This window comes from Etheostoma spectabile, chromosome 10 (assembly GCF_008692095.1).
Source record: "Etheostoma spectabile isolate EspeVRDwgs_2016 chromosome 10, UIUC_Espe_1.0, whole genome shotgun sequence".
Classification (NCBI taxonomy): domain Eukaryota; kingdom Metazoa; phylum Chordata; class Actinopteri; order Perciformes; family Percidae; genus Etheostoma; species Etheostoma spectabile.
In genome coordinates, this window is record NC_045742.1 from 13,045,394 (window position 1) to 13,059,529 (window position 14,136).

Below are 14,136 nucleotides of genomic sequence, written 5' to 3' on the forward strand. Positions count from 1 at the left end.
ATATCCTTTTCCATCTTTATAAAGTTCCAATACCTTGTTACGCAAGTTTTTTGACAGTTCTTTTCTACGCCCTATGGCTCAAAATGTAGCCTGTTTAGTGCATCCACGTGAGAGCTCACAAACTCATGGACTATTCATACACAGGCACTAATTGTAATTTACAAAGCCACGGGTGTGGGAAATAACCTTTAATTGCCATTTTCACCTTAGCGTGTCACTTTGCGTGCCCGTAACAAGGCCAAACATTCAAGGGTATGCAAAATTTTTATCAGGCTATTTGGGTTGTTTCTGTTATAAATACTGTTTAAAAAGCAGCCAAACAACTATGTAAAAAGATTGGTCTTCATATGATCACTATGCTTGAATCAAAGACACTTATTTTGCATGATGAGTCATATTTTCAAAATGTATGGCAAAATTTCAAAATTTATGCCAGGGTATGGAAACTCATGTCCACAACTGTAGCAAATGGGAGGGGCATCAAGGCCTCTGTGGCCTTAGCATATTGTGTTTTTTGAGGGGCATAAGGCCAAACTGAAGGAGCTGGGGGGCCATGACCCTGGTGGCTACTGGGAAATTCCTGCCCTGCTTATACATTTAAATTTTTTAAATGACCCTCGGAACACATTAAATTGATGAGTCTAATATTGTTTTTCATAGTGAGTCAGAGATACATGATGTCTATCCACATTTTACTGCATATGCCCTTCATGGCCACAGATAGAGGAGTAGCCATCTCCACATGATGAGAGGGGATTATTGTATGCTGTGCTGATATTAGCTATGCTTCTTTCATGTATTCTCACTTTACTAAAATGTGTTCATTTTCAATGGGCATACATGCGGCTTAGATGTGGCATAAATGCAGCTGAAACAAGTGCATCCCAAATTTTTCAACATTAACATTTTAATATACATTTTAGTACACTATAGGCCTAAGCTTTTGTCCTTATTGGCATTTTTTCCCCCTAACATTACTTTTACTTTTATCCTTTAAGTGGTTTTGAAACCAGTACTTTAGTACTTTTTTACTTTTGCTTGATTGAAACACTTGAGTTGTTTCTTCAACTTCTACAGAAGTATTTTTAGACCCTAGAATCTATACTTGAGTATTGAATGTGAATACGTTTGATACCTCTAATCAACCACTAATGTGTTACTAAATATAGAATAGGGGAATAGGGGTCCCTCCATGTATCTGTGCTCAAACAGCTCATTATCCGGACAAGGCCTTAACTAATGCCTGTGTTTAAAATGGGATCATGTTAGAACAGGGAAACACTTCAACTGTCATGACTGAGGAACATACACATAACACCTTTGTTGGCAGAAATTGTGCACAAAACCATATGTGGACGTATATAGACGCATGATGCATAGATGCATATTGTCATCTGATTTCATGCTGGATCTGCACAACATCTATTCAATATTTACCTCTTGGTGCACATGAGCAAAGAAGATGCAATAAAATTGTTTTTACCATGCCTAATGATCACTTCAGAAATCTGGCTGACTGACTTTTAGCATCCTCAGGAATATGACAGGTTTGTGTAGGCAGGGGTCTTCTGAGAACCAACATTTTCCAAGACTTAAAAAGTCCACATCTCTGGTTACCAGTTGGACATGCCAAAAAAACGGAAGGCACCCAATAAGCATTCTGATCCAATGCCAAACCACCTCCACTGGCCCCTTTCGACATGAACAAACTCCCTGTTGATGTCCTAGCTCCTCACCCTATCTTTAAGGCTGAGCCTAGCCACCCTACGGCGGAAACTTATTTTCAATCCAATCCAATCCACTTTATTTATATAGCACAATTTTAACAAACACAAGGTTTCCAAAGTGCTGCACAAAATGATCATACAGAATAAATAGATAACACAATAAAAGCACAAATATAATAAGGTATAATAAAATAAAAACAATAAAATGCACTAGCGGCATGTGGTAAAGGTATACACATAAAATCATCACTCTACCTGGTGTTAAAAGCCAAAGAAAAGGCTGCTTTTGGCTGCTTGTGTCCGCAATCTCATTTTCGGGATCACCCAAAGCTTATCACCATGGGGTAGGGGTGAACTATACAGTAGATGGACTAGTAAATCACATGGCCCAGTGAAATTCCAGGTCCACAACCTCCCCTGAGACACACAGAAAATTCACCCGGACTTGGGAGTTGAAGACCTCGCAGACGGGGGACCCAAGGTTCCAGGACATTCGGCCGCAGATCTGATGATCAAGTACACTTATGAACCACCCTGATCTCGAATATGGTGCTTGTTATGGATAATCCATGATAAGCACAGAAGTCTGATAAAAAAGTACCACTCCGGTTCAGACCACAGGCTCTTCCTCTCAATCATCTCCTTCAAGGTTTTTTCATTCTTGCCCATATGAGCACGACCTGGCCACCAGATGCAGGTGCTTAATAGGAGAACAAGTCATTCTTCTTTGCCTTACACATAAGGCTCACAGGAAGTAAGGGGAAGATAGGCCAGACTCAGGTGTGAAAGGAACTGTAGCAGCTATGGATTGGAAAGACTTCTCATTAAAAATGTAAGAATTGTTCTGGTATATTTTTCTAAAAATATAGTAAGCAGATTGGCACCATGGTGTGAGGAACACTAGACAATTTGCATTTCTCCGGGAGGTAAGTGTGGATTCAGCAGCCATGCAGACTTGAAATCATGATCCATCTTCCTCCCTTGTATTAGACATAATAGGGCTGGTCTGAGGCCCACATGGGGGGAAGAGGATGAGGCACTTGGGTCTGCATTAATGCTTTAACAAAGCTCAATGGGAACATGCGGCATGTGTATGTGTCCAAGCCAGTGATGTTGACTGCAAAATGAGAATAGGGAGCATCAGGTCTCATAATCGCTCCTTGTGGGTTCCAGCTGACACTAGTGACCATAGCAATTGAGATTATAGTGATGTCCCAGTGGTCAGTCCCCCTAGACATGCATCCACTGAAGTCATAAGATTTCACAAGAATGCCTTTTGTCTTCACAGTACCAGCGGTGTCACTTTCATCAGCATTAGATCTAGTGTGTGCAGAGGAATATAGAAAGTTGGGTGTATTCTGTGTCAAAGTCAGATTTTCACACCAACTTAGAAATATCGATTCATTCCCCCTTTTTAAGTTACAACTCAAAACATATCTGTTCAAAACTGCCTATTCCACTTTCCCACGTTTTTGTGTATGGGATTTTTTTGTACTGTTTTAAATGTATGTATACCCTGTATGGTGTCCTTGAGTGCTGAGAAAGGTGCCTTTAAATAAAATGTATTATTATTATTTGATAAAGGTTAACAAGGATTTTAGTTTATGTGTTAGCAGTGTTGTTTTCTTTTCATGGGTGAATTTCTTTAAATTTTGATTGAATATTTTTAAAGGACCATACTGCAGTATTTGCACGTTGAAGCTAAATTACTACAGATTACATATACTACACATTTTTGCTAACTATTTTGAAGTCATACTATATTGTTTTATATTTTAAAGATGTTCATAATCTAAATAGGATAAAACGTATAAAGAAAAAAAAATGGAACTGTGAGGGTGGTTGAGGCTGTAAATAAAAGAAAATGCTGAACAGATGTGAAACTTTGTTGGTGACTTACTTTGTGCTCAAGTGAACCGAGGAGAAGCATAAAAAGCAACAATGAATATGAAACGCACAGCTTAGCAAAATCATGCAACCAAAGTGGGCATTTCTGGAGCGGAACGCCCCTGGCACATTCTCTCGTGAATGGAATATGACAACTTCATTTTAGACAATCACTTAATCTGGCCTATATCTGCAATGGGAAATCCTAAAAGCCAATAAAAGTCGTTGTAACAATGTGAATTTGGGGCACGTCTCATAATGAGCGCAGCACAACGCCTTGAAAGGCATTGCATTCACTGCTGGAAAGCAATACACGTGGGGGATTTACTGCATTTACACAGGTCATTGCGATCAAAAGGAGTCACTATGCATAATAACTGGAGAGATTTGGAAACAATACAAACAGTGAGTGTTTGTGCGTGGCAAAGAGGGAAAGAGAAAGAAAGAGAGAGAAAGAAAGAAATATATATATATATATATATATATATATATATATATATATATATATATATTTCTTGGAGAGAGAGAGAGAGAGAGAGAGAGAGAGAGAGAGAGAGAGAGGGAGAGAGAGGAGGGTATTTTAGATAGGCTACATCATAGGGTTGCAGGTAGAAGAAGTGAACAGGGCACTCAACTCTCTTCACACTCTAATAAGCCTAACTGTGAGAAATCCGCCCTCGCAGCGTGTTGAGCTGCTGTAGTGGGGCTGTACACGGCTTTGTGCTTCTCTCCAGCCCTCTGATCTCCTGTCACTGCTATGGTCGTCCACATACGCGGTTGCAATTTCAGCACCGGAGACAGCTCTCTCTCCAGCTCCAACCTCAGCACCGTCGCCAGTCTGCGGGACTGCCCGGCGTCCCAGAGCCCCGGCGGGCTGAGCCGGACCGGCCACACGGTGGTGGCAGCATGCCTCGGCTTTATTTTAGTTGCGGGAATCTTTAACAACTTCCTCGCTCTTCTAATCTTCGCCAAGTTTCGCACGCTCTGGACGCCCATCAACATCATCCTGTTGAACATCAGTCTGAGCGACATCCTCGTGTGCGTTTTCGGCACACCGTTCAGTTTCGCTGCGAGTCTGCACGGGAGATGGCTCATTGGAGAGTACGGCTGTAAGTGGTACGGGTTCGCCAATTCCCTCTTTGGTGAGTGACATGTGTGGCGATGAACACAAATATAGAACTTTTTTTTCTGTTAACTTGTGTTGCCCACCGTCTTGTGGTGAATGTGGGACGTTTTTCTTTAATTGTTTGTTTGTTTGTTTGTTTGTTTGTTTACCGAGACAATGACTGGACAGTCATTCCGGAAGTAGCTCAATAGTTAGATTTCTTCAGCAGTCTCTAGATAGGAACATACACAAAGGGGTTATGGCAGTGCATGCATACACATACATTCTCTACAGAGAATAAACATTATAGGCTACATCAAAATAAAAATGTGAAAGTTAAAGGCTGATGGGAATGACATTGGTTTTGCAGGCATCTGTCTATAAATATTGGACACAATTTTAGAAATGAAATTTGAAAGGTCAGGGAATCAACAAAGTTATTACAGGTATTCCTGCGGGGGCCATTGCATGTGTGCCCTAAATGTCATGGTAAACATTCCAGTAGTAATAGTTTAAACCTCATGGGGGCATCACAGGAAAGGTCACCAAAAGTAATTAGGATTCAGTGTGTATGAACCACAAATGACTGTACAACATTCCTTGTATATATGACAAGCACATATGCATGTTTACATCAGGAATCACAAAGTCTGTTGACAATTTTCATTTTCTTACATTTTAACTTATAAAAATAATCATCTTCATTTAATTACTTTCTATTTTATTCATTTATTTATTTAGTCATTGAAACTGAGGGCTTAATGAATTCAAAGCTGTTCTCCTTTCTAGTAACCAATTTGTTAGAATTGGTTTTGAAAATAATTTCAGCAGGTTGGCTTTGACCCTCAATCGTGAACTCATTGCAAGGCAGTGAGTCGCTGGGGTCTTCATAAGGATGAATCTTCTAATTTACATTTCTGTTTTCTCCTGTCTTGACCTTTAAGGGATTGTGTCCCTGGTTTCGTTGTCTGTTCTCTCGTATGAGCGCTACACCGCCGTGCTCTGTACCTCCCTGGTCGACATTTCAAACTTCAGGAAGGCCTGGCTCTGTGTCGGAGGCTCCTGGCTCTACTCTCTCTTCTGGACTGTGCCGCCTATCCTGGGTTGGAGCAGCTATGGGCCCGAGGGACCCGGTACCACATGCTCCGTCCAGTGGCACCTCCGTTCACCCACCAGCATCTCCTACGTGTTGTGTCTCTTCATCTTCTGTCTGCTGCTGCCTCTTCTACTCATGGTCTACTCATACGGCCGGATCCTGATGGCAATCCGGAGGGTGAGTTCATATTATTCTGTTACACTCTTAACAACGCAAACTATTTATTCTCAAAGGTGCCTTAAAGTGACACATCAGAAAGAGCGATGACATTTATAGCAACAACTTCAGTGTGGCTCAAGCTTGGAGTTTTTTGTCTCTCTCTCTATGACAGCATTGCATTTAGATTTAAATGGTGATGCTGTCTACACACAGTCTTTTGAGATTTACTGTTTCATACTGTAATTGGGTTGTCAAATTGACAAATGGACACAAAAATATACATTTTCAAAATCATTTCAAAAAAGCTCTCATTGAGTTTCATATTTTTATCTTATGGTTGAGATGAGACAGAATTGATAGTGTAAATGAGATCAGAGTGAGTAACATCAAAGCAGAACAAAAGTTCAGCCATGCAGAAATCATTGCTAACTGAACATTGTCAGAAAACGTATTGCATGAGCAACAGAGGTGGAGACCTAATGTCACACAAGGTTGTGTAATTGAGTGTGTGAGAGATGTGCAGGAGCCTAATTTTACAGAAAGGGCAGGGTTTCCTTCACCAGGCCCACATGCTCATTTATTCATGAAGCACAGTGATGAGCATCATAGGTAATTATAAAAGATCACAGCCACAAGGGTGTGCAATCAATACTGAGGAGGTGACAACCACCATAGATCCATCCAACTTGGCTCATGATGTATGGACTATTTTTAGCCCACAGCTACTCACCTCCTGAGAAAAAAACATCAGAGCAGTGTGGCCACAGTGCTGTCAGCATACCGTCAATAATGTATTTTTTTTTGTTTCTATGGTAACTGTAACATGACCATTACTTACTCATACATGTTGTGTCTGTTCTACTAGATACCCAGTGTCTATCCAGTGTTGTATCTTGTTCCCAATCAATGTACCCTACAGTGTAACCTTAATACATATGTAGGCCTAATAATTATTGCACTACCATTTTGAACCATGATTTTGTCTATGAAAAAAGTGGGAGGACAATTGCCAAAAAGCACGAAATGAAAAAAGAACTTACATAGTTGGAGCCCTTGTTGATATTAAAGGGGTGCTCCACTGATTTTATACATTAAGTTCAGTTTACTTGTCATTACGAGTCTTCTGTGTCTATGGAGGTAGTTTTCTAGATTGTGAAAAAAAAACTGTTGACATTATCAGGGCTAAATGTCCTTGACCTATGGGCTCTGAGTCACATTTAATAACAAAAAGCCAGCATTAAACACTAGGGGTGTAATGTTTGAAAGATGCCACGCATCTCTTAAGACAGGAAAGGTCTAATAAAAGAAACTAACCAATTGCATTAGGGGAAATGTAGGATCCAGTGTTTTGGGAGGTTGAACCATCTGAGGGAAGAAAACAAAATCTCTATTGCTGTATGGAAGAGGAACACTAAACTTTAAGTTCACTGTACATATTGCATACAAAATGATATAAACTCATGGTTCACTTAATAGCTTTTTCAAAACTTTGAACCACATCTCAGTCTTCATCAGCAAAAAGAACTTAAGGGAGCTATGTGTAGAATTGGGTTCAATGTATTTTTTTTATTAATACCCTCTTTCTTTGACATTGTTCAAGTTTTAGTTTGTAGAGAAATTACAACAATCTGCTCTGAATCAGTCTATCTGTTGCTTTTAGCCTGCTCCTTCTTCTCAGTTTCCTCAGTTTTGATCCATGAGGGGCAAGGGAGGTGTGTGTCTGCATGCATTGCTGTGTCAGAGTGTCTTATTGTAACACTACCACTGGAGGGCACCAAATAAAGAAATGCTCAATGCATGTGGGAGAGGCACTTTAAAACCGACCTTATCTACTTTTCATATAGTCTACCTGGTTCCACCTACCTCAGGCCCTCAAAGAGGGATCTTGCAAATGACACAAACATTATAAATGTTTTTTTTAGCATTTAAGTCAACAGGAAAATCATTGTCAAGACAGGTTTAACCTCCTCTTTCATGCCTCCAGGTAGGTAAAATCAATTTGCTGGCAGCTCAGCGAAGAGAGCAGCACATTTTGGCGATGGTGTTGTCCATGGTGTCCTGCTACATGTTGTGCTGGATGCCATACGGCATCATGGCGCTGATTGCCACCTTCGGTAGATCAGGATTGGTCACTCCTCTGGCTAGTGTGGTGCCCTCCGTCCTGGCCAAGTTCAGCACTGTCGTCAACCCGGTCGTCTACGTGTTCTTCAACAACCAGGTGAGAGCTGAGGGCAGAGTGTTGATGAAGGCAGACCCAGAATCACTGTCACTGTTGCAAATGGTACCAGATTGAAGTATGTTGTGTAAGATCTGTTGGTTGAAGTGCATATGACTGCGCAGCCTTATCTAAATATAAAGCAGGGAGGAAAGTGACAGTGTTTCATCCACAGAGGAGGACTCAATGGAACCGTGGCCTCCGTGACATTAAAGATACAGCTCAGTCTCAGTTATGTTTATTATTGTAACTCTCAGTGTCTCTTCACTACCACTTATTAGGTGCTACATGCAGCACACTCGATGACATACTTCAGTCTGCGGTAGCCACAAGAGCTCTTTTTCCGCTACAGCCGAGTATATGGGGTGAGATGCAGTGTGTGCCTACTGATTATTCTTTAGTTAAATCAGAAAGCTTTGATTAGGCGATTTGCCGGTCAGATAACATTTCAGAATCCTTGGAAATGTCTTTGTGTAGTTAGGTTCTATTAATAATTATTATCTGCTTTACAGTGCTGTTAAAACAATGGTTAAATGTAACCTAGATGTCTAATATAGTCTTTTGTACTTTTACAGTTTTATACATGCTTTGTGGCCTTCGTGAAGTGCAGCAGGGAACCCCGGTCAATTCAAGAAGAGGAGCACCCAACTCCGAGGACACGGTTCTCTGGTTCCTTCCCCGTCCACAGACAAGCCTGCCTCAGCTTTTCACAGCGTCAGATCCTCAGCTCCTCCAGAAGCACTGCCCTCTGCAGCAGGCACAATGAGTGCCACACTCTCGTTGTCCACTACACTCCATAAAAGAGTCAATAGTCTAATAATAGAATAATAATAGAATTCAAAGTGCGACTAAAAGACACACATTTCCCAACACCCTGCTATTGATTTTACATACAAAGATATATTTCACTGTCAACTCTTAATTATTTGAATGTAAAGGTGCCATAGTTCAGCCTCTGCTTTGATGCATATTTAATACATGCAAGTACCAATGTACTGTATGTTTTGAATGAATGCTCTGAAAATACGTGAATGTGTTTGATGCAGGTTTGACCGCGTTAAAGCAGTCCATATTTCTCTGACAGACATTCAGATGCAACAAATGTTTTTTACCTTTTATGTAAAATAATATCCAGCCCTACTTATCAGTTTACAAGAAACCAAAACCTTGTATAGGTGTTTTTGATTTTAAAGTATCATCCTATCTTTTTGTTTTTTAATCTTTTTCTACAATATGCAGTTACTGCAGCATACAGGAGCGTTGGTTTCAACAGCAACATAGCATTAGTAATTATACTAGTATAACTACTGATACAACAATTACAGACCATAACTTTTCACTATTTATAAAATAATCACATATTGTCTGTCAACATAGGGACAAGTTAAAACAATATACCGATTAAGTTACTTCTGGGATTTTCTTTATTGACATTTAGTACATTCAGTGTATTTATATACTATGTACATATGACTATTCTGTATGTAGCCTGTTGTTTCAAGGCTAAGGTAACCTGGGCTCCTAGAATGAAGGAACACAGCTACTAAAGACTAACCTAGCTTGTAACATTAATGGTGTTGGTCTCCTCTCCCTGTCTGATGCATTTACCGTGAGAATGAAACCTGGATGTGTGTATTATTTCCTGCCTAAGAGGGATTGTGCTGCGTTTAAACTGACTCACCTAGCCGCTGTTTCAGTTCGTTGTTGGGACCGACCTCGGGACTGACCTTTGCTCTAGCACTTCTTTCCAGCGTACTTCGTCAGCGCCGGGACCCTGCGAGCCCACTCTCCTTGTTGTAGTTCAGGTTCTAAAAAGGTGTATTTACAAAAAGCCAGGTTGTGGGAAACAATGTCTCTTCAATCACAGTCTTTTCAATAAGGAAATCAGTCTTCCAAAATGTTTGTCTCCCACATGGGTGGCCTGTAGCGTCGGTCCGCTTGAGGCTCTCTGCCTCTGCTTCCTGAACAATTCCTCCAGACACCTGAAATGGCTGGGTTAACTCAGCTCAACAACACCCCAGAATGCCATGTGGTTTCTGCTGAAACCTAATTTCCCCACAGGGACAATAAGCAAACAAACTCCAATAACACTTCATTTTTATTGAACATAGTATCATACATAGTGTACAGTGTATACTATTCAAATTTAGGAAGGTTAAAGCACAAAACAATTCATTTAAAGACCATTCTAAAAACTTTATCCAGTTTGGGTCACCATAGCTGATGCAATACTGGATTATCTTTATTGATATAGTTATTTAACCAATTTAAAGTATGTAGCTCATGTAAGCTCAATTTTTTACCCTAAAATACGTACACTGGGCCAGACAACTTCTTGTCCTGAGCTTGGGGTTTCAGGCTCTAAAGTTTACAGAAGCTAAAAAGATGCAGTGCAGAAATGACTAACACCAACTTAGTCTGTAACCTCCACACAGGCAAAACAATCTTATGACAACGACATAGTTGCATCTGCAAAGTTGCATTATCATTCTATGCAGCACCCTGTAACTCACTACGTCAAAATGTCACAAAAAAGGTTTCGGATTATGCTAACCAGGCTATCTGGGTAGACTGAAAACATAAGTGGCTGCATTTCCAGGTCAGTGTTCCACCACAACCAGCAGAGTTTGCGGTTGTCATGAAAGATTGTTGTGTATTTGTAAACCTTTTGAAGTTTAATTGAATTGAGACAAACTAAGCAAGCTTTCAACAGGCCTTCAAGTCCTTGTCTTCTTTTTAAAAATTGCATCATGCTCACCATATATAGCCCTTTTGGTCACTGAGCCATCACATTGATGTTTAATTAAGGGAAATTAGTTGTAAATGTGTTATTTCTTGTTTCATGTATTTGTTGATGCTGTTGGTCTCAGGAAAATACCCAAAGCGTCAAAACTGTGAAAAAATGCCATTGAACACTCAATAGGTCTGCATATTTTCTGTGTAATGTAATGTGTAATGTCGCCTACTTTAAAAACTAAATATGACTTATGCTACTATTTGTCAAAAGACATTATGTACTATACTTCTTGGGAATTTGTTTTTCATTTGCCAAACAGAAATATTGCGCCATTGACATAGAAATACTGAGTGATACGAGGCATCATGGCATCGTATGGCGTTTAGGGACACCTACTGACAAAAATCAGGGGAAAAAGTGTCAGACGCACACATTTTTGTCCACACGTGAACTTACCAGAGGTCACAGATCTGCTGCTTCCAGGAAGTAGCGAGAGACAAACTCAGTTGCTTGAGAGAGCAGTGGTTCAGAAGTGCATGGGATGTCACGGACCCAAGGCCTATCTAGGTTTCAGCACTCCTCTCTACCATGATCAACACTTACCACACCAGCCTGGCTCCACCGCCGGTGCCTCCGCGCCTCGGCGCGTCCCAGCCGGTCCTCATCCCGGCTCCACTTCCATCACGAGGCCACAGCAAGTCTCTCGTCCGGTTTTTGCTTGGTGTAGTGTTGCTACATTTATTTCTGTCGGTCGCAGGATTCATCTATCTGTACCACAATGACATAAAGGTAAATAACAATATCTTTTTTTTCTTCTTCTTTTAACTTAAATAAAGTTACTGTACTAATAGTTGGCACTGCTGCTGTAATTATACTGTAATATTCCAAGCCATTACAAGTTAAAATATTTTACTTTGCACCGACTATGAAAAGGTGATTGCTTAAAGATAACAAGTCAAATTGTTATTAAGCTACTGATTAAGTTTAACATTATTTTTAATAATGTACTGTATATACTACACTGCCCATGTTTGCTTACATTGAGTATTAAAAATAGATACGTTTAGCTCTTCTGGCAGTTCACACATTTTGGTCAGTGTATAAATATAACAGTCAGACCAATGAAACTCCTGCAGAAAATGTTCTTGTTGCAATGCAACACATTGCTTTGATCAGACAACGTAGGTGTGATATTCACAGCTGTGTCTTGTTACACGATGAGCATTTTGTAAGCAAAGATATTGTATATTTAATTATAAATATCATGCATGTAAAATCCATAAGGAAATCTACATTCAACATATTCTACTACCTGTTCCTTATTGTCTACTTTTTTCATTCCCTCAGCTTTCATTTCAGCATCCCTCAGGTAAAGGAAATTGTAAGTTCATTTCATGTATCTCTTCCTGAAAGTCATTTTTTACATGAAGTTGCATCCAAAAATGCAGTCTCAAAAATGTCTGACTAGATTATTGTTCTCTTCTCCAGTTGCTTTTATCTCAGCAGAAAAGAAGGAAACTTCCGACAAAGCCTTGGCACGGATGGTAGTCACACAGAAATTACACACATCAAGTCAGACATCTGAGCGTAAGAAACTTTCAAAATTACATATGTCAGATTTTGAAAACAAAATAACAAGTAAAGTAGTAAAATGAGTCAATCCTATTTAAAAGTTAAGAGTAAAAGTATTCTAAATAATGTTGCCTAAACATCTCCCCTTGTCTCTCCAGTGGGTTATCTCCAGTGGGATATGAGCCACTCAATTCTTAGGAACATCAGACCCTACTACAACAGTTGGCTGACTATCCTGCAGCCTGGCGACTACTACGTTTACTCCAGGGTGACCTTCTCCAAAGGCGACTCGGTGCGCGCACTGGTCAGCAGGGTGAAGCTGAGGGATAATGAGACAGGAACGGAGAAGGTTGTGATGCAGGCCTACTGCAACCTGAACGTCAGCAAATCACCCATCCCTCACCTGTGCACGGCCACACAGGGAGAGTTGATCACACTGGAGAAAGGAAACCAGCTAAGCCTTTGGGTACAAGACCTTTCACTGGTGAACTATGAGGATGGAGCAACAACCTTTGGGATGTACAAACTGTAGGACTCCTATGTGGACACATGTATGCACTTAAGCTAAAAAGTGGGAACTCATTAAGTGGATCTACTTGGATTTAAATCTTCTGAGAACACTGTTAAATAGACTGGATTTCTGATCTTTTTTTTATGGATTTCAGAGACAACACTCCTAAAGTATAATTTATTACTAAATCAGAAATATAACGTGGATTTTTGTGGCAGTATTGTGAATGGTTGTTCTGTATTTATTGATGTAAATGAGTTTGCATTGCTGTGAAATGAAACTTTGATATTTAATCTAAAAGATTTCTTCTCTTTTCCTCACGTCGTCTTGCATCTGCTCTATTTCAGGTGCTAGTTACACATCTTCGACTGAAATCAAGACTACAAAAAGCGTGTGTGCATGTCCTAGTATGGCGCATATCTGTATGAAAATGCAGAATATTTTAAATGGCGTTAAGGAAAGATGTGCAGACCGTTTATTTAAAAAAAAAAGGTTTTAGTCCTAAAAAAGAAAATCTGCATTGATATGTTTGATGAATCACAATTACTAATACCCAGATTAGTCACCAGTAAACAAAGACTACCACTACTCAACTGACATATCTAAAAGACTAAAATCATCTTTTGCCACATTTGCTGTACAACGCATAACCTGCTGCATTTTCTTGCTAAGTCAGTACCACAATGGTTTTAAATTTCTAGGATGCAGAAAACCACATAGCAATGATGTATTTTCTGCAAACAAGGCCACCAAAGATGTAGGTTACCACTCGAGAGGTGGTAATAATACTCAGTACTAATGGCCGTTTTGATGTATATAAAGAAACATTTGCATTCATCTGCATGTTGTTTTCACTGGTACACAAAATATCTTCTCTGTGATAAGCAAATGCAGTGTCCACGTCTGATTATTTTAAGGAACACACCTTAATTAACTCGATAATTACAGATCAGCCTTTTACTGTTGACAATTTGTCACAGACTTTCTACTTTTGTGATGCATTTGGCCTTCTTTCCAGGCAATGACTGCTTACCATGCATTTCCCTATGTTATATGAATCATTCATCAAACTCTTGAGACTGGTTTGAGTTGTGCAATCCATACACAGTAAACCTACAGGTTTCATT

General features: G+C 39.9%; 2 protein-coding genes across 4 annotated transcripts; both read left to right on the top strand.

Moving 5' to 3' along the window:
- Nucleotides 1–4,233: 4,233 nt before the first annotated feature.
- On the top strand, nt 4,234–10,036 carry tmtops3a (teleost multiple tissue opsin 3a). Of its 3 annotated transcripts, none has more exons than XM_032528366.1 (4): nt 4,234–4,756; nt 5,664–5,992; nt 7,959–8,192; nt 8,765–10,036. In XM_032528366.1, the coding sequence occupies exons 1-4, from the start codon at nt 4,372–4,374 to the stop codon at nt 8,987–8,989; spliced, it is 1,173 nt and encodes a 390-aa protein (XP_032384257.1). In that variant the 5' UTR covers nt 4,234–4,371; the 3' UTR covers nt 8,990–10,036. The 3 variants fall into 3 exon arrangements, with proteins under 3 accessions (XP_032384257.1, XP_032384259.1, XP_032384260.1); XM_032528368.1 differs by having other exon boundaries at nt 8,795–10,036; XM_032528369.1 differs by having other exon boundaries at nt 8,800–10,036.
- Nucleotides 10,037–11,356: 1,320 nt separating this feature from the next.
- Nucleotides 11,357–14,091, top strand: cd40lg (CD40 ligand). The gene is made up of 4 exons (XM_032528370.1): nt 11,357–11,715; nt 12,274–12,307; nt 12,415–12,513; nt 12,657–14,091. The coding sequence occupies exons 1-4, from the start codon at nt 11,515–11,517 to the stop codon at nt 13,028–13,030; spliced, it is 708 nt and encodes a 235-aa protein (XP_032384261.1). The 5' UTR covers nt 11,357–11,514; the 3' UTR covers nt 13,031–14,091.
- The last annotated feature ends 45 nt before the right edge of the window (nt 14,092–14,136 follow it).